The 23,649-nt window shown below is 42.9% G+C and overlaps 4 protein-coding genes across 7 annotated transcripts; 2 read left to right on the forward strand and 2 right to left on the reverse strand.

The window, feature by feature from the left end:
• The first annotated feature begins 1,347 nt into the window (after positions 1-1,347).
• On the forward strand, positions 1,348-7,888 carry morn4 (MORN repeat containing 4). The gene is made up of 5 exons (XM_070978425.1): positions 1,348-1,443; positions 2,675-2,748; positions 4,393-4,507; positions 4,594-4,703; positions 4,798-7,888. Exons 2-5 carry the CDS (start codon positions 2,682-2,684, stop codon positions 4,944-4,946), a joined length of 441 nt encoding a protein of 146 aa, XP_070834526.1. The 5' UTR covers positions 1,348-1,443; positions 2,675-2,681; the 3' UTR covers positions 4,947-7,888.
• Positions 7,889-8,784: 896 nt separating this feature from the next.
• Positions 8,785-12,246, reverse strand: ankrd2 (ankyrin repeat domain 2 (stretch responsive muscle)). The gene is made up of 8 exons (XM_070978080.1): positions 12,166-12,246; positions 10,987-11,133; positions 10,590-10,697; positions 10,416-10,514; positions 10,177-10,275; positions 9,933-10,031; positions 9,179-9,277; positions 8,785-8,907 (listed from the first exon to the last, which is right to left on the reverse strand). Exons 1-8 carry the CDS (start codon positions 12,244-12,246, stop codon positions 8,785-8,787), a joined length of 855 nt encoding a protein of 284 aa, XP_070834181.1.
• An 818-nt stretch (positions 12,247-13,064) lies between these two features.
• On the forward strand, positions 13,065-15,798 carry st3gal7 (ST3 beta-galactoside alpha-2,3-sialyltransferase 7). The gene is made up of 8 exons (XM_070978218.1): positions 13,065-13,171; positions 13,381-13,546; positions 13,636-13,762; positions 13,846-14,177; positions 14,283-14,469; positions 14,618-14,758; positions 15,164-15,310; positions 15,398-15,798. The coding sequence occupies exons 2-8, from the start codon at positions 13,389-13,391 to the stop codon at positions 15,482-15,484; spliced, it is 1,179 nt and encodes a 392-aa protein (XP_070834319.1). The 5' UTR covers positions 13,065-13,171; positions 13,381-13,388; the 3' UTR covers positions 15,485-15,798.
• On the reverse strand, positions 15,639-23,649 carry hps1 (HPS1 biogenesis of lysosomal organelles complex 3 subunit 1). Of its 4 annotated transcripts, none has more exons than XM_070978214.1 (18): positions 23,483-23,649; positions 21,975-22,150; positions 21,742-21,876; positions 21,334-21,476; positions 20,941-21,049; positions 19,676-19,836; positions 19,475-19,577; positions 19,282-19,366; positions 19,081-19,139; positions 18,828-18,995; positions 18,527-18,706; positions 18,252-18,328; positions 18,021-18,158; positions 17,829-17,894; positions 17,524-17,668; positions 16,876-16,989; positions 16,500-16,582; positions 15,639-16,421 (listed from the first exon to the last, which is right to left on the reverse strand). In XM_070978214.1, the coding sequence occupies exons 2-18, from the start codon at positions 22,089-22,091 to the stop codon at positions 16,256-16,258; spliced, it is 2,049 nt and encodes a 682-aa protein (XP_070834315.1). In that variant the 5' UTR covers positions 22,092-22,150; positions 23,483-23,649; the 3' UTR covers positions 15,639-16,255. The 4 variants fall into 4 exon arrangements, with proteins under 4 accessions (XP_070834315.1, XP_070834316.1, XP_070834318.1 ...); XM_070978215.1 differs by having other exon boundaries at positions 15,793-16,418; XM_070978217.1 differs by having other exon boundaries at positions 15,793-16,418; positions 19,081-19,136; positions 23,483-23,631.

Consider the following 23,649-nt stretch of genomic DNA (forward strand, 5'->3'; position numbering starts at 1 on the left):
TACTCAGTTTTGTGTTTCTTCTATCTTCTATCTTCCTCTTCTTTTTTTAAACATCTCAACAACTATTAAATGGATTGCTGTGAAATCACAATTATTCATGTTCCCTGTATGGAGAATTGCCATCACTGTGATGCCCTGACCTTCCATATTGTGCCATCATTTGGTCGAATCTTCATTTTGTCCAAAACTCTGGTTAACTGACATTCCTATTGGCCTGAGCTATACTTTGTGTTTAATGCTGATTAGCAAAGGTTAGCATGCTAAGTTGCTAAACTAAGATGGTGGGCATGGTAAAGATTCACAGTCTTATGGTCCATTGGTTGTTGTTTTATCTGCTTATAACTGGATAAATTTGGAAACAAGGGAGTTGATAAGGGTCCACAGTCCATTTTTGCCCCAGGGGCCCCTGGCAGGTTAATCTGGCCTGGCTTTACCTCTATCAAAAATGATGCGGCTTTATTAGGAAATACTGTAGTATCATAATATTCAGTATTCATATTCATTAAGTATTTTGAGTATGACTTTCTGTGAATTATTTATTATTTATTATTTGAAGTATGCCTAATTCTAGATCCAGCTGGTGCCTTAACTGGATGCCCAGTAACAGTAACTATAAGCAAATATGCTATTTAAGACATTTTGTCTACTCTTAAGAGAAACTTCAGTTGTGTTTGAGGGCGATAAACCTATGTGCTTGCCCTGTGAGAAACATTAGCTGAAATCCCACACCACACACTACTTAAGTCTACTGTGTTACTGTGTACTGTGGACTATAATAATAATAATGACAAAATCTTTATTCATAGTTCACTAAAGTATATACTTAATTTGCAGTCTATGGCCTACATACTGTACATAATGAATCCCTGACTACAGCTAATTCAGCTGCAGACTTCCCTTTCGGTTGCGATGTTGAGTGCTTCAGGTAGATTCAGAAAAATGCCTAACAACCTTTTATAAATGTCTGCCACAGCCTCTAAGCTGTAGCACACTAGGCCAATCAGAGAAAGTTTTCAATGAGAGCCGACAATCGTCATGCAATGAAACAGCGCGGCGGTCAAGCTGCAATGATGCTGTTGTAATGATGCTTTGAGAGGCTGTTGGAATTCTTGCGATCTTGAAATGTGGCGCGCTTAAACGTCACCGCGACCAGGACAGCAAACGTAAACATGGCTCGCAGAGAGGGAATGTGTTTTTAAGTTGAGTCTTTATAACTGTAAGATGATATGATGTAAAACAAATAATTCCTCGTGATTTCGAGCGTGCCTAGCCACCCTGACGCCTATGTGAACGTCTGTTACGACTCTTGAACGGGGATGTAGGAGCTTGCGAGGGGCAAGTGAACGCGACATACGTTTCTCAGCCGGTGTTTTCATATTTTTACGCCCCTCCGCTCTTGTACGGTGGTTTCCATGCTTCAGAGACGACAAACGTAGCGTACAGGTAAATGATAGCGTTCATAGGTGTTGTCGCTTTTCGCATATAGTTGTGTTGCCATATGTTACAGTCGATTTACATATGCTTGTCCGTAAAAAGCTATAGCCAATTCAGCAGCATCCATGTAAAGGCTGCAACGATCGAAACATATTGACAGCCTCAATTGGATATTTACAATAACGGGTGTTTCTGTCTTAGTGTGAGCTGATGAATAATTAATTTAATGGCGAGTGGTGTGTAAAACTACACCTGACAGCCATTCTGTACAACACTGTCGTGTGTTGAGAGCCTGGAGAGCTACTGAACAATGTTGTGAAATGGTCACCATGCGATAAGCTTTTGTTTATATCTGCAGTCATGCCACAGTCACGTTTTCCAGTCTGTTTGTTGACAGAAGGCGTTTCGCCCCTGTGTGCTTTTAAACTGGACTTTCACCACCATCACCAGCATCACCACCACCCACATACGCTGAGCGCTAAACAGACTTCTTAGCTTGAGAGTTACAGTGATCTGGTGTAACTTATCTTTATCCTTTGATCCGACTCGCACTTAAAGTTCAACATGCACTTTTAGCCCGCACCAAGGCTTCCTCCTCCAGCAATTCTGACAGTAATTTCCAACCTATTTAAAAATCTGAAGGCTGCTTCAGCTATTCATGTGCTGAAAAATAATCCTCAAACTAATGTATTCTTGGTATTTGGTATTAAAATACTGATCACATCAGGCTGTACGGCAATAAGTCTGATATGTTAAAGGGATGGATGCTTTTGTCAGATCTGTAACGTGATTACCGAGCTGCTCTTGAGAGTTACATGAGCAAAAGATCAACAATTTTAAAATATGTCCTTAGGAGACAGTTTTGGCTTCTGTTTTGTGGACAGGACTAATAATCAGGGTATTACACCATCGCCGTTATTATCAGTTACAATGACCCTTAAAGGAACAAGATATTATGTCTTCCATTTTTTAATAACACCAATACGGTAGAATTCAATACTATAGATAGCTGTCACTTTTCATACCATGGTATAGCATGAAACTGCTGCAGCCCTATGGAAAATTCACCCTTCACTTGCTTCCCTCCATAGTGAGGTCAGAGGTTGTGGTCAGCTGAAAAACAGCATTTCACAGATGCTCCTCTCACTCTGAAAATCTTCCACATGCTTTTCTTTTAAACATAAATTGCCACCAGTAAAGATGTGTTCTTCAGCTCTGGTGTGTTTGTGTGTCTAAACAGGGGTGACATGACTCTGACCAGAGGATCTTTCACCTATGCCAGTGGGGAAGAGTACCACGGCGAGTGGAAAGAAGGCAAGACAGTCGTGCTTTGTACAGTTTGTGTGCAGCTTAACTACAGCGATATGACACGCTTTCACTTGTACCTTCTGTATATGGATATTAATCGTTGCTGATGAGAACTATTTTGGCACGTTTCCCTAGAATGTGTTTTTACTTTTTCTAAAGTCATGATCTTTTACCTGAACAGTTCATCTTGACTCATGCAGTATATTTCTGGTATTTAAGCATGGTTTTATGCACACAAGCGTTTAAACTGTGACCGTATTTAACAAAGCAACTGAGGAGAATGAGATGCAAATGGAACGAAAGAGTGCTGTTGATTAGCCTCTGAGTACATGTTGCAACACTGGCTAAGATAACAGCACTCTGCCTCAGCACAGGCTTGATGCTCATTAAATCATCAGTCCTGGATAAAAGAAGCTCTTCACAGCTGTCTTCGCCAAGAAACACCAGGCTACTCATAACACTGTTATACCAGATTATTTTTCCATATCTAGAGTCATTTATGTTTACACAAATACGTGTCATAATATTATGGAGGAGCTCGCAGGAACAAATGCAAGGAGCAGTGGCAGCACATATGTATCATGAAGCTGTGCAGACTGAGGAGTTAAATCTTTCTGTGAAGGGAAATATCTTGTCAAAACGCTCACCTGTGGCAAAGATTATGAGGATGCTTGCACTGCGTTAACTCTCTCCCACAGACACTTACAGCGATGCTAGTGACATGCAAGCTCAAGCTATTTAATGAAATCCCAATTAGCTAGCATTGGCAGCCCATGACGAACACGGCCAGATTTACCAGCTCTGGCTTTGTCAAATCTTCTGGATTAGACTTTGGAACTGTTTGGGAAATCTCAGAGTCCTCTGTCAGCTGCTGTTGAGAAACCAAATCAACTGAAAAATGCTAGGAACAAAACCACGCTGGGAGATTTTATTTTGTCTTAGTATCGAGTTTGTGATGACTTTTAGCTGTTTTTAGATCAAACGCTGTCCACACCGTTCTAACTGGTGTATTCCTTCACCCTTCAAATACAACTTTGCCTGCTTTTCCAGTGTGGCAAATACAAGTGTAAGCCGGTTGTAGCAGTTCAGTCTAGAAACATGTAGGTGTGTGTTCTCCGACATGATTATAAGCTTCAGTGGTGGATCATAGGCTACTAGGAGGGGAATGCAAGTACATTCCTTGACTGTTTCACAGTCTGGATCCTAAAGTAGAAATCCCTGCTAAAAAATCTGATGGATTAGAGTGCTGTAATTCCCACCACGCAGGAGGCAGATGGGACTCCTAATTCAGTAGTAAACCTTTAGCTGATGGAGGGGTTACTTAAATCCGAGCACGTACTAACTCATGTGACATATGTAGTGGCTCGACAACACCAAGTGAATATAAAACCCTGAGCCGCATTGCGAGTTCGAATGTCATGCTCAGTTGGTCATCTCTTAGAGTATGTTACACACTATTACGAAAGAGTAATCCATAAGAGGCTAAGTGGTTAGATGAGACACGATGGCACCCATGTAGATAAAATGTGCATCAGCAAATGGCATCAGGATCTCCTGTCAAGGTCGTTTGCCTTGACAGGATTTCTTGTGTTTCCATCGTCTGTTTTAAGTTTGAGCCGTTACTCACTCTGATGGTGTGCGACTTTCCAGGTCGGAGGCATGGTGTTGGCCAGCTCAAGTTTCAGGATGGAACCTGCTACACTGGCCAGTTTGAGAATGGGCTCTTCCATGGCTCTGGCATGCTGTTCTTCACAGATGGATCCAGGTGTGTGAGCAAGAGTGAAGCAAAAAGAAGTTTTGTTCTCAATCATGTGTTGCAAATGACAACCTGCTCTCTTTTCACCATATCAGGTACGAAGGAGAATTTGCACATGGAAAGTTTCAAGGCACTGGAGTCTTCAGTCGATACGATGGCATGAAGTTTGAAGGAGAATTCAAAGATGGACGTGTTGAGGGATATGGTAAGTCTGTTACACCACTGTTACAGTTTGTCCGTCAGAAGGTCAATGTCGTCTCTCTGTGGTTGGTGATAGTGTCCTGTGTCCGTGCCTCCAGGGCTATTGACTTTCCCGGATGGAGCTCATGGTGTCCCACGAAACGAGGGCTTGTTTCAGAACCACAAGCTGCAGAAGAGGGAGAAGTGTCCGGGAGTGGTGCAACGTGCGCAGGCTTCTGCCTCCAACGCTCGCAGTCTGGCACTTTGACTGTCGTGGAGCCTGGAGCCAGCACCTTCCAGGAGGACCTCAGGGACGTGTACTCGTATACTCCCCTCCAGCTCTTCTCTCTGCATCTTCTTCTCTTTTTCCACCATCACTTTCTTTTCTTTTTCTTCATCTTCCTTTCTTGGCCTTCACAGTGGCTTGGAATGCTCATGCAATTTGACCAAACAATGGCTTTCTGTATGATTGACTTGAAATGCACAACACCATGAAGCACACCTTTAACTTCACAAGTCATGCAAAGAAACAAATGCTGCTGTTTTTCCCTTGTTCTGATTCTTGTACTCAAACAGTGTCTTAGTGTTCTTCTCTCAATAGTTAACTTCCATGCATCAAATAACTGAATATGGGAGCCCTCCTCTTACCAAGTTGTTGCACATCTGGTACTTTAAAGAGGTTTTTTTTCTCCTGTGTTAGGAGGATGTGTAAAGTAAGTCTATATGCCGAAGACTTTAGCCACTAAAGAGATAAATCCACCTTAAAAATGCTGCAATCCATTACAACAAAGTGATATTTAAAGGTACCATGTGGAGTTTTTGGCCACTGGTAGCACTATGGAGCGATGTTTTTACAAATCCCTGTCTTTTTTTATTATGCACAGGCACCAGGATGCATGTGGACGATGTGATACACATTCTTGCAGATGGCTTCACACTGCTCTGCTGATGGTGGTGGTTATGCACAAAGGACTGTAGCAATGCACCCACAAATCCAATGAAGAATAAGACTCAACCCAAGCATGGTTCTGAATAATGCACAATGTAAAATGCTCTAAAAAATATTGGCTTTACAAATGTTTTATGAGGAAGGAAATGCATTCAACGCATTTGCCAAAACTCCAAGATGCACACAGTGAATGTCAACACAAGTTTTGTTTGTTTACAAGAACACTCCACAGGGCACCTTTAAAATCTTGTCTCAATTAACAGTGCTGCTGCAAAGCTTATCTTTCAAGAAATGCATTTTTTCACTGGTGTTCTCCTTTTAGAGGATCAGTATTCACGTTTGCCTTAAAGACATTTAGGTCCAAGAGTGCAGTTCAAGGGTGTCCGTCTGAAACTCAGATGATGCACACTGCCCCCTCCTCCCCCTCTCCTCTGCATCATTCACCCTAAGGTGTCTGTCATCTAAAGAATTTGAGGTCTGTTTGAAGATTGCCTTGACTCTGACAGACACGTTGCTAAGCTGGTGATGACTTTCAGCTCCCACCACTCACAGGTCCAACAGCTCTCCTCTCTTCAATACCCCCCCCATGGAAATTAGAAAGGAGACTTAACTCAGCTAGATAATTCTCTCATGCTTTCCCCTGTATAACCTGGAAGACTTGGATGGCTGGACAGCCTCAAAGCTGATGATAAATCATAATTGAATGCATCGAATAAGGGATGTAGATCTTAATTGAGGCAGCTGAATGAAAGTTTATAAATCAAATACATTTAACAGCATGTAATTCTAATGTATGTGTTTTTCGATAAGGTATAGATGATTGTCATTGTGTTTGTTCTGACCTTTCAAATGAAACGAGAATTGTTGGTCGGTCAGGTAGAAAATGGTGTTACTGAGTTATTTAAGACAATGTTGTTGAATATTTTGAGCTGATACGAATTTATTAACCATCATAGCCAATCACAGCTACTCTGTGATCACAGATTAATTCAGTGTACTTGAACAGTTAATAGGCCTTACAAAGCATTTGTAGACGTGGCTTGTCTAGGGTTGCCTACATAGAACCTCAACCAAAGACAATCAAATGATATTATAGGTAAGGAAGCCTGGAACAGTCAGCAGGAGTTGCATGTGTCATTTCTTACGGCTGAACATTAAAGACAAATCAATAAGAACAACCCACCTGGGGCTTTAGTGTGGAAGAAAAACAAAATTACAAAGATTAAACAGGGAATTGATATTAGATTTTGTTGTAAATATTCCTGAAGTCTCTAGCCTGGATTATCGCAGTTACTGAATTTCATTGTAGATATGTTCTATGAGGCAAAGGAAAATCAATACTTAATATCATGAGACCATGCTGTTACTTGCTTTGAACACCCTGTTTGGCACGGCAGTGTGCTGCAACATACAATCACAAAGATGGAAGACGGCATTAGACACAGAAAAGCAGAGCAGTGCAATCTGTCAGTATCACTATCTGCAAGCACACAATGATACTTCAGTGTTTTCTGTATGTGTAAAGTGTGAAACATCCTGTATTCATATCATGTAATAGTGTTTTTCATTTTCTGCAACAACGCCTGCTCTAGCCTTCTTTGCCTATACACGCCTGCCTGAGTGGAAATGAATTCACTAGACTCCCACATCTATCTCCAACTGGAAACAAATGGTGCTTTAAAAGCGTGCCTGTCCAGACTTTCACCTGCCTGGGAAATATCATTGCCATGGTTACCTTTTTTCAGTAACAATATAATGTTGCTTTGAGTGCTCTTAAAGAAATCGTCCATTTTCCTGGAATAGGTATCACATAGGTGGTAAACGGTTGATGTGTTTATTAAAGCCTTGAACAAGAAAACACGATAACATGACAAATGAGTTTGTTTTTTAAATGATTATGCAGCTGTGTTGGATGTTCACAGAGGCTGAAATGTGCAACATGTGCAGGAAGAAGTTTAACAGTTTCATGGATAAACAGGTTCCTCTGGTTTTTGGCTGCTACACAGAACTAAGCCGAAGCCTCCAGTTTTCCCATCCCCCTCCTCATTCTGCACCACTCCAGCCCTCAGCGCAGCACAAACAGCACATTGCTTGTAGTTGACATGGAATGGAACATGACAGAACTGAAGCTGTAAAACATGTATGGGTCTAACAGATTTAAGAGGGGAGTCTTTCCCTACTATATTACACTGATAATAAACTGTAATATCTCTGTTAGGGTCAGGTTGACAAAATAAATGTCACTTGGTGTGCATAACCTTATGTTGTACATGTTCAGTGTCTCCGTTGAGTCCCTGACGGTTATGCTGCCTTGCTTGGAACAGGAAATATTGTGTGTGGCTGATAGTGTATCTGATGAGTTGTCTACAATGAGCCCGTGCGTGCATGTCAGTAGCACAATATTTGCTGAACACACTGTGCTCACAAAATGAATAGCTGCATGTATATGAGCAACCACATTGTGAGCGAGGGAGCAAGCCATCAGTGTCCCCAGAGTGAATGGCCAAGCGCCCTCGGGAACATTTGAGGCACTGATGGTAGAAGGAAAATATGTCCACTGAGCTCCCCTTGAATCCCTGACTTTAGCAGGGGCATACCAGCCATCTCTGCTATCGTCAGCTGACGTCTCACACGCAGTGCTACCGTGTGCTATGGCCTTATCTGTCGCCTCGATAAAACAAGGTTCTCTTGACGCATATTCGAACGCAGCTTCTGCACAGCACTATCCATTAATATTATCCAACTTCCAAAGGCATCACAAATCAGAAATGAAACATCCATGAGAGTGCGCCTGAGATCATAAAGCTCTTTGGAAGCGTATGTCAAAAGCGCGGGTTTGGCAAAAGGTCTGAGAAATTCAGCTTTGTTCCCTCATCCATATGTTGTGTCTTTTTCTCGAGATTAGCAGATCACTTTGAATCCGTCACATCCAAGCTGACATTTTCTAGTGTCAGAGTTCAGATTAATCTCAGAGGTTTAACAGCTATGCTCTGGAAAGGCAGATTTTGTTGGCGAGCACATATAATGCATGGACTCAGTTATGATGTACACAGACCTACAGTGGAATAACAGAAGGTATTTTGAACCTGAGAGAGTCACAGGAAGTGACATTATAAAGAATATATTATGTGAGTGGGTGTACAACAAAGCTTTCGCACTATTCACTCCTCTCTCTTGAGGTGTTTTCAGGCGGCACCTCCCTCAGCTTCTCCAGTCTCTGCAGGGTTTCCATGATGTCAGACTGCCATTGTTTTACCTGCTGCATCGCTGTCACTCCCTCCTGTAACACAGTTCATACTGTCAGTTTGTTTGCACAGGCTCATATTGTATGTATGGTGTTGAGTCATCATACTGACAGCATGTTTTATGCAGTCAGTATCTTTGAAAAGAATAGCTTGATACTTTGGGACATTATTTGGCTTCTTGTTTTGAGTTTGAGCTGTCCCCTGTGAAACAGTGAATTGTTGTTTTAATAAGCCAAAATGTCAAACTATTCCTTTAAGATCATCTCAGAGGTAAACTATACTTGCTCAACATGTGGAGAAACTCACATGATTTTTTATTTTTGTGTCGGCCCCCGCAACTATGAGCAGCTTCACTATCTTGTATCTGTTTAGACGCACGGCATCATGCAGGGCTGTGTCGCCTTCCTGTGAGCAGGGAGAAATGTAGGCTATTAATGACAGAAATGAATTATAGAGATGAAACACAGACTGTTGAGCTGCTGCCTATGGAGCCCCTAAAGTCCCATAAATTGATATCTTTTTATGTTATGCGCAAGAGACAATAACTCAGTTACCTTTGTTTTATCTCTCACCTTATTTCCTTTCTCCTCTATAGAAAGTAAAACCATCAAATATCTAAACATATCAACCATAAAAATTCTCATCATTTCAATAAATACCTTAGATTTTAACACTAGATTATCATTTCTCATTAATACACCTGTAATATTACTATCAGACAAACATAGTCTGTAAAATCATTTTGTTATATTTGTTACTATAGTCATCCCATAATCATCACTTATCTGTCTGAGTCATTCATTCATATATGATGAGATGATTGAAGTGTAACAACAAGGTGATTTTACAGCAAATGGTCATCTAATAATGATATTAAAGGTGTATTGATGAAAAATTATGAAGCATTTATTAAAAGTTTATGGATAGTAAGATCTTATTTTGAGATATTTGGTGCTTTTATTATCTAAAGGGAAGACAGGAAATAAGAAGAAAGATTTTGTTGGCTCACAAAATGAAAAAATATCACCTTACAGGACTTTAGGGGCACATAGCTGCCTACCCTGTCCCTGGAGTTTATTTTGGCTCCACAGGACAGCAGGTACTCCACAATGGCGGCGTGGCCTGTCCTTGTGGCCACATGCAGGGGAGTGCTGTACAACTGCAACATGGGTACAAGGTTATTTGTATGCAAATCCACATACAAACTGATAAAAGACCAACCATATATCATCTTAAGACCTACAGTATGTTCACAGTCATAAGTGTATGATACAAATTCAGGCCCATATCGACTGCACATTCACCTTATCTCTAATGTTCAGGTCAGCCCCATGGCTCTTCAGGGCTTTGATGACTTCCAGGCTTCCCCCTCTGCAAGCCCAGTGTATGGCTCTGGAGCCCAGCTGAAACACAGTAGGAGGGCCTTATCCTATTAATAGTTCTGACTTCAGGCCACTAGAGGCTGGAGCTTTAGTGTGTGAAGATAATCTCACCCAATCTCATCATCACCTTTCCAAACAAGCAATGTGCCTGCACGTCTTACTTGATCTTTAAAGTTGATATCGGCTCCTTGTTCTAAAAGCATTTGGACCACTGCAGCATGTCCTTCCAGAGAGGTGCGGTGCAGTGCCGTCCTCTTCAGCTGGAACGTTTTAATATATTACAAATAGAAGTTGTTGAAAAATATATTTGTTGTAATGCCACACAGGGAGCATACCTCATCATGGACATTAGGGTTCCCACCATCAGCCAGATACTTGTCTACTGCACTCAGTTTGCCTTGACTGGCTGCATTCATGAATTCTGCAGTGTCCTGAGGCCTAATCTGTCCATGCAGAAACACACACATAGAAACAAAGAGAGACAGGAGAAACACAGAGATCAGTTTTTGTATCTATGTTGTGCAAATGAAGATAAAGTTTCTGAGAATTGTAGCTTCGATGTTTTGCAGCTGTGTCATTTTATCGTTGATATATCTTGGGAAAAGTCCTTGTGGCTGACCTATTTTTGTAATAAATCAATGCAGATGGGGGATTTAATCCCTTGCAACACGAAAGAGACAAAGCAAATGGTGTGCATGTTGCCTGCTACTCATCCTGAAAATTGTGGCTCACCACAGGGAGTTCCACTGGCATCCCGAGTGAGGATGCTGTCTTGATCGTCTTTTTCCTTTTGCACAGTTCTGTGATGTTCTCTCCTCCGCTCATATCCAGAATCTCACAGTGTAGGTCTGAGGAGATCCCCCTCACTTTCTCCTTTGCCTGGAAGATGAAAGAAACGGTAGAATGTAGAAGATACTATTAGAAATCCTGGATAGGAGAGGTATTATTGGCTTGTAAAGTAGATGTGCCAAGTAGGCTAAGGGGTGTTGAGAGGTGGGAATGGTAGCGCTAATGTCAAAATAAATTCAGAGCATAGTGCAAGCGAGGCTTGGCCATAAGAAAAAAAAAACTAACCTTCTTAGTAAACTGCCCCTCATATGAAGTTCATGTGTTTCTAGATAATTTATCAATGACAAAAAGTTCAAAGGAACATGTCTTTGTATGATCCTGCATCTGCCTTAATCTTAATTTAATCTTAACATTTATTTGATTGATGATAAGTTCATGGCTGGTATGGCCCATTGTCTTTTGCATACAAACCCTTTAATTGCCAGGAACCTTTTTTTTTTTTAATCATGTTTTCATTTAAAGAATCACAGACGATAGCTTGGGCCAAAGTAATTAGATTTTACATGAAGTTAATGGCAACAAATATTGACATTATTATTATTATTTTGTTTGGTGCACATATAAAGGAATAAAAATTATTTTGACTCTGTGGCAAGACAGACAGTTATGATAAAGAGACACAGTTATGAAACATTTTCTGGAACTTCAGTGTAAATCCACTCGGGACCAACACGTCAGGTTAGGATGGAAATGAAAATTATCCACCAGCAAGCAGTTTCATACAGAGCGGTCCTGTCCTTGCCGATGGACATTTTCTCTTCATGTTCGGGGCTTAACTTCAATGCTGACATGTTCTCTAGGATGTAACATGTCATTAATGTTCATAGCTCCCATAAAGTACATGTTCACACATCATTTGTGGATTTTAAAATTGTGATTTTGTGGTAGCCTAACAATAACATTAAGTATTCAGTTTGCCAGGCTGGCAAAAAAAAAAAAAACCTCTCACAAGTGGTGAGAGTCCAGTGACTATCGCTCTAGGAGCTATATTTAATGTAAGACACTGTGATTTAAATGGAAAGTCGCCACAAACGTCACTTTGGAAACATTTTTCTCACCTACCTGAGCTTTCTTTTCTATTCCTGTTTTGCAGTCCATCCCACTGGTTGCCCACTGCACAACCTCTTCCAACTCTGTTTGCATCAAGTGCACAAAGACACAAAGAGAATTAAGGAATTTTGAACAGATAAAGCTATTTAACATTGACTGATAATCTGTCTGATGAAAGCAAAGCGGCGGATAACTCGGCTGACTGTGAGCCACTTTATACAGAAGTGCTGTTAGTCCAGTGGCTTCATGGCTGGAATGCCGAGTTCATGGTGGGACACTGTGTTACCCCAACAAACAGGTGTGTGTGCACTTTGGTGAGCTTGCCAACCCTGCACTCCCCCTCTGTCTTTCCCTTTCCCTCTTTTCCCTTCTGTCATGCACACACACACACACACACACACACACATTCATACACAAGTACTAAGGCTGCATTCGTTCCACAGGCTCCTGGCTTCACTCACTCCTGCTCCTACTTCTCTTTCACAGGAGTACAACCCTCATAAACACACTGTTTTGAGGGATTATGTTATTTATAAAGCTTTCATCACTGCCAAGTGGTACTTTGTACATATCTGTTTGAAAGCACACCAACAGTCAATGACTAGTCAGCCTCAGCTTTTTGCATTAAAGTAAACCATTTTGTTTGTATAGCAGACTAAATACATACACAGACTAGAAATAATATGTATGTATGGACTCAAATATGTTATGTATACATATACCACGTCGTTTTTTTTTAAGCATATCGAACCTTTTAGGTGTCATCCAGTTTTTCATTATCATGTTTTCTCGCACTGAATATTTTCTGGACAGTTCCTCCTTTTTATTGGTTGCACGGTTCGTCACACACGTATTTACAGAGTGTGACTGAGCAACGTGTTAATGGTTAACCAGTTTTTCTGAGGGAAGTGGTAGATTCCAGTGGAGTAGGAAGCAGCTGCAGCCATTTTAGCTGCACTGGACAGTGGACAACGAGCGGAGTGCTAACTACCATCTTCTCTGCCAGGCTGGCTGTGAGGTATATTGTTCATATTACTCTAATTTATCTTCCTCTTGCTTTAGTGAGAAGAAACAAGACACTTTTGTTGACATTTGGTAGTGAAATAGGGAACATGGTATAAGCTCTTTCAGTACTTTTGTGTTGTTACTAAGAAAGTCTTTGCTGCCGAGAGAAGCAATATTAGTTCTTTGCATATCAGTCCTAGAGCTCAATCATGTGTGTTTCAGGTGGTGCCATGAAAGGTATCACAGTGATGATGACTCACTTGAGTATAGAGGACCCAGACGATGGCTGTCCACTGCTGCCTCAGACTGTGGGGGATGCATCACCAATGCCTGTCTTCCACAGACAGTACGTGGTCACAAAGACTGACTCCAGGGATTTCCTCAGCAGGTACATGTTGGCAGGTGCTATATTGATTCAATGAGGCTGTTACATAATGCCATAAAGAAAGCTCTGCTGTCTTTTTTGTCTTCTCGCAGGAATGAGAACCTCGCCTTAAGTCTGCTGCTGCTGATCGGATGCTACTCGGCTATTCTGATTCCTGCGTATTTCCCCTTGGATACAGGGTCATCCCTCAGCAATGACTACCAGCAGCCCAAAGATCTTGTATGCATACAGATTTTAGCAATCATTTTGGATCATTCCCTCACTCTTACCAAGCTCCTCTCTACACTTGCCCCCCTTTTCAGGTCTTACTAAATCATTCAGCCTCCCTGCTGTCGGTCCCCTGTCAGCCCCACTGGTGCCTGAACCGCCTCAGGACCTTGGCCTGTTGTGCAAACCTCCTCGACATCCCTGTGTTTGTGCAGGCAGAGAGGCCCTGGGATCTGTCCCCTCCTCAGGGGCTCCACGGTGTTGAAGAACATCTGGCCCTGGCTCTTGCCTCCCTGCCTCAGCCTGGCCTGCCTTCATGGCTGAAGGGAGAAGGCAGCTGCAGACGCTGTGTGGTGGTGGGCAGCGGAGGGGTTCTTCACGGGACTCATCTTGGATCCCATATAGATCAGTATGACGTCATAATCAGGTGTGTGTGCCAGTGTCAGACAGATGGAGGAAAGGTCAGAAGAAAATTCATTGCATCAACAAAGCATGATCACTTTAATAGATGCATTTTCACCTCTGCTACCAGGATGAATAATGCTCCAGTGCCTGGCTTTGAGAGAGATGTTGGTTCCCGCACCACCATCCGCCTGGTGTACCCAGAGGCAGCACCTGACTCTGCCATTGAATACACAAAGACCACAATGGTTGCTGTGGTGGTCTTTAAAGGCCTGGACCTGGACTGGCTCACTTCTGTCATCACTAAACAGCCACTGGTAGATCTACATCACAGGAGCCATTGCACACAGAAAGCGTGTATTACATAAGCCGCGGATGTCACAGCAACTCATGCAGCAACGCCGCTATCACATCATCACACTCACTGCATCACATGCTTTACATCTCTTTCTGCATTTTTAATAGAGCTTCTGGTCCAAACTATGGTTCTGGAGAGAGGTGGTGGAGAGTATTCCCCTGAGACCAGAGAACTTCAGGATCCTCCACCCGGAGATTGTTCACAAGGCCAGACAAGTCTTAAAGAAATATGGTCTGAAACAGGGACACGTGAGTTCTAACACAACATGTTTTTTCTCATTTAATTCTCTTTTGACAAGTTGTGACACACCCCCACATTCTGCGCATGCTTTGTTGTATGCGTTAACAAAATACTGCACGCAAACAGAAAAAAGGAATCTCAGAGCAATGGCACCTCTGGGTAGATGAACCTGTCCTGAATAATATATGGAAATGCCTGGCTAAGACGTGTATTGAATTTGCTATTAGCCGAGGAATTAAGGGAGTGAAAGATGAGCAAGCGACCTTTGGTTCAAGAGGCAAACATCCTCATTTTATTGTCCTCTGACCTTTATTTAGGATTTTTGCTGTCATGTTGGATGTTTAAGAAAATACTGATGAGTAGTTGCTGCTCATACTGTTTGAAGAAACTGATCATTTTCTCTCCTCAACCAGATGCCAACATTAGGCGCCAGCACAGTGGTGATGGCTTTGCAGTTGTGTGACCAGGTGAGCCTCGCAGGCTTTGGGTATGATATGCAGCAACCACACGCCAGGCTTCACTACTACGAGACCATACGCATGAGCGTGATGAAGAGTCAAGTAAGTTTACATGGATTATTTTAAAGCTCATAAACCTCATGTTTTGGCTCTTGTGATGTATTCATGGCTCATTTTATTGTCATCCAGGTGGTGCATGACATCAGTGCTGAGAAGCTCTTCTTGAGGGACCTGGTGGTTTCAGGAGTTGTGATTGACCTCACGGGAGCTATCTGAGTCATCAGTGGAGAGACTGATAATTTACTGAACTCCTCTACATACACTCCTCTCTCTCTCACTGCAGGTCTGTATGGAAGAATCCTACGTGATTAATGAGTGAGCAAATTAAACTGAAAAGGTCAGACAAGCTAACCTGAGCGTATCTTTTTTATATTCAATGAATTTATTACATCAGTTGCAGTAAAAAGTTATTATTAGTCATATGAATAATTGTGCTATTTCACACAGCAACACACCCAGTGAGTGTCCTACAATGAATGTAACGCTCAATTATGCTTATAATGACTCAATAAAAAAGCAAATGTGACACTATTGATATTTATTGTCTGAAAATATATCTATATTATTTACCTCTATATTAAGAGAGATACAGTAATTACTTGCATGTTTTATTCATACAAGTTATGACGCTAGCTGCAGCAAAGGCAAAAATGGACAGTACCTGCATTTATAAAAAATCCATCATCTCCAAAGTTTAAAAGGTGACAAAAAGACAGCATTATTAATAAATAGGAAACAGGTCATAAATGAATTAAGTGATACTGTCAATGTACTTCACACAAACACAAAGCAGTGCATAAGAGCAAAACGGCATTCAATCAAAACCTGAAGTGCTTCTAATAAATAATTTAGGATAAGTTCTGATAAAATGATGGAAACAGAGGCATTGGAAGGAGGATGTGTACAGAGAATGCGAGTTTCAGTTCTTGGCGGTATAACGAATGTGCACATTGGTTACTGTGACTCAGTTCAAGTGTGTGGGTGCGTCTACAGCAGTGGATTGCGCGAAGGCTCCCACAGTTTGCTCGCCAGCTGTCTGCAGTGCTGGAGGATGATCTCGGTGGGGATGACCCCCAGGTGAACCGTCAGCAGCTCGTAGCACTTCACCACCTCCCCCTGGTGATTCTTACTGTAGTACCGCAGCAACTTCCTGCTGGACAAATGACTTTCTATAGTCAGCAGACTCTCTTTTGGATTAATCACATCTACTTTTCCATGCACAGTCGTTTACCTGTAGTAGTCCCACGCAAGCATCCCGATGGGGGCAGAATCATCTGGTAGGATGGGTATGTCCCCTGCCTCTAACTTGAAGCCCTGAGAGATCATATACACTGTCCACATTATATGATGCTCTTTTTTTACTTTTACAGTATTCCATTTTTTGGGGGGGGGGGCCTTTCTAGTCTTTATGATAGAGACAGCTGAAGGTATGATAGGAAAGGGGGCAGAGAGAGAGGGGACAACATGCAGCAAATGAGCCGCAGGTGGGAGTTGAACCTGCAGCCACTGCAGAGGACTGACAGCCTCAATACATGGGGCGCCCCATAGTACTCCATTATTAAACAGATTTTTTTATTAATATATATGAAAATATGCCACTGACTTACCGTTTCATTTTCAAACCAGAGGAAGTAGCAGAAGTAGAAATCTCCATCGCGCAGTGTGACAGTGGAGTAACCCTTCTGGAGATAGTGCCGCGTTGTGCTAACAAGGTTCCACACCTTCAGAACGGATCAGCAAAGAGAAATACATTACAGACAAGGACGAACAGGACTATTAATGCACTGAGCAGTTTAAAGAAATAGTTTGAAATGTTGGGAAATTCGTTCATTTGCAGAGAGTTCTCTGTAATCTGAACGCTAAAGATTAAACTAGAGGCAGTCGGCTTAGTTTAGGCGGGGGGGGGGGGCTAGTCTGGCTGTCACAAGGTAACAAAATCCATCTATGAGCACCTCTAATGCTCACTATGTTTTCTGTTAAATACAGACAAAAACATACACATAAAAATGACAATTTGCTGTTTTTCAGGAGTTACATGTGGGACCATTTCTTGACTGGAGTCTCCACAGGTTGCCTAGCAACTGTTTCCCCCCGTTTCTTGTCTATATGCTAAACTAAGCTAACCGACTGCTGGCTGGTGCTACGTGTTGAGAGTGGTATCGATCTTCTCATTTAACTCTTGGCAAGAAAACGAATAAGCATGGTTCCAAAAAATCTAATTCGTTTTTCACACATGCACTTCTAATAAGCTTGACCTTGCTTTTGATGAACTGAGCCACAGGTCCCTTCCCCAGCTCAGATGTTGTGCGTTCTGTGATGTTGAGCGAGGGCGCAATCATCTGGCCGGTGGATCGGTCCACACAGATAAAATGGATGAGGCCTGGGAAATCCTCCAGGTAAGTGAGATAAACTGGGTCAAGGTCTACATGTGTTAGATTTCAATAAGTTTTATGCATGCTGTTAAGACCCCTAAAACATGTATGCACTTCATGAAATATACACATTTAGATCAACACAACACGACATCACAGGGAGCAGGATTATTTTGCTGACAGGATATGACACCATGGTGATATTCCTCTTGCTTTTCACCAACAGGAAGTCCTTCCAGTCCATCAGTTTCTCTCTGGGAGAGAGAGAAGTCATGAACAGTGAAGGATGCCGTTGTGTCTTGCAGGTATGTGTGCACTAAAAACTAGTTCAAATAATTGTGTGCAGAAATAGCAAAGATGTTCATCTGACTGATACACACTGCACCATGGACTGGGCTCGCTCCTGCAGACTCGGGGAGAGACGTCGAGGAATGTCAGCTGGTCCAGGGTCGAGAAGAAAACACTGTCGGTATATTCCACACAGCTGGGTCTTCATGTTCTTACACCATGGGATGAGACTGAAACAAAAACAACAGCATAATTGTTGTAAGGATTGTCTGACAGCTTTGCTATGACACATTTTGGCCAGCAGAGGGCGGCAGCAGACTCACTCTTTGTTGAACCCAGGTCCTCCTCTGGCGAAGGCTCGGTTCTTGAACTCTGTCCAGACGTTTTGTAACTGTGCTGACTGGATCACAAGTGAAGGAGCAAAAGCAGATCTCATTTGTCTATTTCATGAAATCGGATTGAAGGAAGGCTGACAGTTCACACAGTATTTTAAAGTAATCTATTCTTAGCTGATGTGTTTTAAAAGGAAATTCTACTCACAATCATTTTCGGTTGTACACTCTGAGTCTGTGCACACAGCATACATAAAAACACATACCTGAATCTCACTGGGCCCCAGAGCTTTAATGAATTTATCCAGTTTGCTGCGGACGTCATGGATAGTCGGCTGGCCTCTGGTAGCAGCAGACCCTTCCTGGCCTTCACTTAAACGCTTCTCCAGCTTGGCGAAGGCCTCCAAAAACTTGTAAACCGACATGGCCACTGCACTCGTGGGAATCTAACAGGGACAGGTATTGATGTTTAAGTGGTTCAACACGGGAGCAAACATGTGCTTAGGTAGTCAATTTGTAGTTAGTTAGTCCAGATAAATGTGTCCAAAAAAACACAACATGACAAACCTTAGTGAGCAGCACCAGTGTGATGCCAGGCCACAGTGGCAGGCAGTACATGGAGTGAGGCATCATGGGATACAGGCCCTCTTTGAGCAAGACCTCCAAGAAAACTCTGCGGGGGGCTGAGGGGTCAGGTGGAGGAACCTCCAGAGTCTGTAAACTGTCCTCTGCCATCTGAAGACATTAATCCACTTGTGAGGTCTCATTCCAGCCAAAACAGTCACTTGATAAAGAATGAGACGCTGAAATGTACTCTCACCTGGATGTCTGGGTCCACAAATTCAAACACCGGAGGACCTCCTCCCACCGGCTTGTCTGCTGACGTAGAAAAATGAAGACAAAGTACAACATACTGTAGCAGTAACAGGAGAAGAATACAGTCTGCAAACACATCACGTTACTGCCCTCTGGTCGTTGATGCTGACCTTTACAATGGAGAGGAGCTTGCTAGACAACCCACCTGAGCTGCTTGAGTCTCTGTCTGTCGGGGAGGGCTCCGGGGTGTAAAAACTTTCAGGACCAGAGCCGGAAGTACTCTCAGCATCCTTCAGAGACGAGCACACAAGATGCACAAAAACAGAAATAAACGATCAGAGACAAGACGACCAAAACGCTGTGGTGGTGTTGTGTGAGCGACTGGCAGCATTTTCTACCTCAGGACCAGCATCATCCAGGTCTACGCTGCTGGGATACATATTCTGTGCCATGATGATGAGGGCCAGGAGGTCTGAGGTGGCGAGCGTGCTTGCATTACGGCTAGAATGAGCAGAGTACAGTATATTTAAATAAGGTCTGCTCACTGACTCACACATCATGAGTAAAAAACAGTGCAAGCTGTGTGTGTTGATCTGTACCTGGAGTAGAAGGCGAGCAGTTTGGTGTGAACCAAGATGAAGGCGTGCAGCACCTCCTCTCCTGCTCTCTCCACACTGCTGTTGAGCTGCTGAACTAAACGGCGCTCCAGGAACTCGATGCACTGCTCACACAGCGTGGGGTGGATCAGCCTCTCCACCGCCTGAGACAGGGAGGAGACCGCAGGGGAGCGTGGATGATGGTTTGAACCGTTTCCATCCTAGCTTGATATAATTTGCCCGTAAACATGCGCGCACTGGCTTTCAAACGTTTCAGACTATGAATTGACCACTGCCTCTAATGAGAAAGAGATCTGAAGGATAGCCTGAGGGGTATGACTCATTGATCTTTGACTGGATATTATGAAATTATAGCCTGAAATTTGTGCTTTCTGCTTAGAATCTGAATAATCCAAAAAAACCATCTCAATGGGACCACGGCTACATTTTTAAGATAACAAATTAAATGTCAAGACTGCATTAAAGTCCTTTCAGATACACAGTTCTACACACATATCCTGTAAAATAATAAAAAAGTGGAGACAGCACACAGAGTAGTACCAATGCCCAATTACAAGGGTTTTCATCATCATCATCATCATCAGCAGCAGCAGCAGCAGCAGCAGCAGCAGCAGTCTTCTAGCTGCTTCTGCCATCTAGTGGTTAAATAATGCCACAGATAGTGGCGCATTGCCAAACAAACAAAACCAAAACAAAAGACACTTAACATAGCAAATATGAATAATGATTCAATAATAATCATAACACAGGAGCTGAACAATGATATTTTGTGCATTATTAGAACATAACATCTCTGGCTTTGCTTTATTGCAGACCTAATGCTGTGGTCCTTTTGATTAAGACTGTTATCATTATTAAAGCTGGTGTTATTGTTGTGGCTGTTGATGGCCGTCCATTCACAGCCCAGTTCTGTTTGAGGTTTCTGTCTGTTAAGAGAAAGTTTTCCTCACTGCAGTTGCCAAGTGGTTGCTCATGGGGAAACTGTTGGGTCTCTGTTGTCTAGAGCGCTCTTGTTGTGATTTGCTGCTACATAAATAAAACTGAATTGAACTGAATTGAATTTATTGCTCACAGGACTCGTGTGGGGATGAAGATATTAGGTTTAATCTGAATCAAAAGTCTGCACTCCACTGTAAAGCTGTGTCTTTTGATATCAACAATTCAGCTGGCGGGTGAAAAATGTTGCGTAATCCAAAGCAAAATTGGCTGAATCTAAAAAAAAAAAAAAAAAACCCAATGCACTGCACCTCCACTAGGAAGCTCTGGTCGTTCTCACGGAGGTGGCTGTAGGTGTCCAGCAGACTCTGGAGATGCTTCCACAGCCTCGCTCTTTGCTCCGTGTCCTGAGGACGCAGCCTGGAAAAAAGAAGCACAGTTCATGTCACCACGCTGCCTTAAAACCCAGCATCAAGAAGTAAAACACACACACACTAACACCATTCAGACCTGGTATTCAAATGGAATCTGTATCCGGATGCATTACAGGGACAATAAAGGAGCTGATCTTGACTTTGTCCGAACAAAGCGAGCAAAGACTACCTCCAGATGTGGGCAGATCCAGTCACATCCTGAAGTGTGAAGCGTGTCTGGACACGGATCACATTTTAATACCAGGTGTGAATGGAGTCACAATGTCTTACTCTTTTCTGAGGAGGTTGCTGCTGAGGGTGACCATGCCAAACAGGACCTCAATCATCTTCTTCATCACATAGATCTTCCTCCTCAGATCATCCTCTCCCTCCTCACCATCTCCATTCACAGCGATGTAGAGACACTCATCGAACTGAGGGGGACACAAAGCGATCTCATTGGCTTGCACTGCCTCGGGCGTGAGAACGAATCGGAAAGCAACACGAAGACGGTTCTATTCAAGGATCTAAAAGGCTGAATGGTCCTCAAACTCGTGTTTGGAGTCGCTGATTGCATCATGTGCTGCAGCAGGACAAAGAATGGTTTGATATCTTAACAGGACTCATGAGACAAACATGACGCTTCACTGTAGGAGAGGCCTGCATGCAGGTCACAGTGCTATGACTGCTGAACAGAACCTGGTGCAGGACGTAGACGTGGTTGTTTTCTGTGGTGAAGGAGGTGTAGCTGTCACCCAGCCTGTCCACCATGGTGCTGCAGGAGATGATGATGGGGGCAAACAGGGTGCTGATGCTGTCCTCGAAGGCTGGAGGCTGAACATTCAGACAAACAAAGGAGGGAATAAAAGATAGAGATTAAGGGTTTTTCTAACAGCTCTGGGACGTCATCTGTTGAACTACTTCCTCCTCACCCCCTGGCCCTCCTCTTGGCTCGCCCCATACTGCTCCTGGATACTCTGCTGAAACTCAGGATCAGTCCAGTGGAAGAGGACCTCTGCGCTCTCACTGGCAATCAGCAAGCACTTCATCTTCCTCCCCTGCTTCGCCGAGCTGTCCTGTTTACTCCAACCGCTCCACGTGCATTATGCTATCAAGAAAAAGGTTAAAAGCATTGAGGCAGAAGACAAAAAGAGTCTGGGGAGCACAGGGAAACTTTTCTTCCCACACTCCACTGTCTTTTGACCTAAAATAAACACTCTCCCAGAGCTGATGTTTTATCAGTGACAACCTCTGGTGAGAGCACAGATAAAAATGAAAGTGAGGTCAGAGGCAAACATGCCAGCAGGGAGGGATGTCAGGACACACAGCTGCACTCCCATTCACAGAAGGCGGCTTGTGTTTGAGAGTGATCGGGTGTTACTGATCAGCCTTCATCTGTTGATAAATGTGGGACTGCGCCTTGTGAACTTACTGCCCTCTGAAATCAGCTGACTGAAAGGCTCAGTTATGCTAATTCTACAATCCTCCACTTAGTCTTAATCTTGTCTAAATGGAGTTTTAGATTAAGTACCTTGCAGATGCTTAAACAATCATCAGAAATACCAGAGTGAAAAATGTCTGGTCTTCTTTCACCATCACAGACAGGCGGAGGAACATGACTGCAGCACTTCCTTAAAATTGCTAACTGTCATCAAAGCTGTACACAGAGAACTCACATAATACCACACTGAAATACACGCTAATAAGTCAAAGTCCTGCCTTGAAAATGTTAAGTAGTAAAAGTATGTGAGCTTATAAAGTATTTGCTATAATAGATGAATCTATTACTGCTGCATTCATGTCGGTGCTGCATTTAAGGCTGTAAATATTTAAGGTTGAACTACTTTTAACCACTTTAGCTAGTTTAATATACAGTAATGCATGAAAATTCAACTTTTCATGAGCTGTCTTCCAATTGTGCCATTTGCATTTTGCTGCTGGAGTGTTTTTAAATAGCTTATTTAGTTTAAGAAGCAGGTGAATTTCCTCAAGTCATAAAGAAACACGTCACTCTTCGGTTTATTATAAATCAACACATTTGGAGATACGTGCTTTTCACTGGGCATGAAGGGTTTGAAAACTGTCATCTGAGAAGCGACAAATCAAACAGTATTCGCCTCTGGTGAAGTACAAGTATCTCAAAGTTGTACTTACTTACATTCCACCACTCATATACAAACTATAAACGTGCAGTGAGACATGACCTGAACCTCTCACAGGCACCATGTCAACACCTCGGCTTTCTCCACAGTCCCATGTGTGACTGTGAGTGTGTAACGCGCGTGAACTTCAGAACAGCTGGATAATTTTCTCATATGACGCTGCTCCGCTCCGAAAATACACCCCGCGTTTTACCTAAAGCCTCCAGTTATTTCCCTCACCAACTTTCTCACTTCCTCGACGCGTACTGACGCTCCGTGCCCACAGCAGACACACTTACCGTCCACGCCACGGCTCACTCTGTTTTCTTCGGCGGATGGTGAGCCCGGCATCTCCGTCTTCAGCTCTCTTCAGTGCCTCTCGCGACTCGCGTCCTTTCCCTCGCGCTTGCTACCGTCCCAGCCCGAGCTGCTTGCTTCCGCGCGACACAACACCGCCCAGTCATGT

Source organism: Chaetodon trifascialis, chromosome 13 (genome assembly GCF_039877785.1).
Source record: "Chaetodon trifascialis isolate fChaTrf1 chromosome 13, fChaTrf1.hap1, whole genome shotgun sequence".
In the NCBI taxonomy this organism is placed as follows: domain Eukaryota; kingdom Metazoa; phylum Chordata; class Actinopteri; order Chaetodontiformes; family Chaetodontidae; genus Chaetodon; species Chaetodon trifascialis.

Coding starts and splice junctions, on each gene's coding strand:
- hps1 (XM_070978214.1), bottom strand. CDS start 22,091: ATGAAGTGCTTGCTGATTGCCAGTGAGAGCGCAGAGGTCCTCTTCCAC. Junction 21,877..21,974: donor GCCAAGAGGAGGGCCAGGGG/GTGAGGAGGAAG, acceptor CTGAATGTTCAG/CCTCCAGCCTTCGAGGACAG. Junction 19,578..19,675: donor CTGCTCGCCTTCTACTCCAG/GTACAGATCAAC, acceptor TGCTCATTCTAG/CCGTAATGCAAGCACGCTCG.
- morn4 (XM_070978425.1), top strand. CDS start 2,682: ATGACTCTGACCAGAGGATCTTTCACCTATGCCAGTGGGGAAGAGTAC. Junction 4,508..4,593: donor TTCTTCACAGATGGATCCAG/GTGTGTGAGCAA, acceptor TCACCATATCAG/GTACGAAGGAGAATTTGCAC. Junction 4,704..4,797: donor TGGACGTGTTGAGGGATATG/GTAAGTCTGTTA, acceptor CCGTGCCTCCAG/GGCTATTGACTTTCCCGGAT.
- st3gal7 (XM_070978218.1), top strand. CDS start 13,389: ATGAAAGGTATCACAGTGATGATGACTCACTTGAGTATAGAGGACCCA. Junction 13,547..13,635: donor TCCAGGGATTTCCTCAGCAG/GTACATGTTGGC, acceptor GTCTTCTCGCAG/GAATGAGAACCTCGCCTTAA. Junction 14,470..14,617: donor TCATCACTAAACAGCCACTG/GTAGATCTACAT, acceptor CATTTTTAATAG/AGCTTCTGGTCCAAACTATG.
- ankrd2 (XM_070978080.1), bottom strand. CDS start 12,246: ATGCAAACAGAGTTGGAAGAGGTTGTGCAGTGGGCAACCAGTGGGATG. Junction 10,698..10,986: donor TGCCAGTGGAACTCCCTGTG/GTGAGCCACAAT, acceptor CTGCATGGACAG/ATTAGGCCTCAGGACACTGC. Junction 8,908..9,178: donor ACACAAAAATAAAAAATCAT/GTGAGTTTCTCC, acceptor ACTGTGTTACAG/GAGGGAGTGACAGCGATGCA.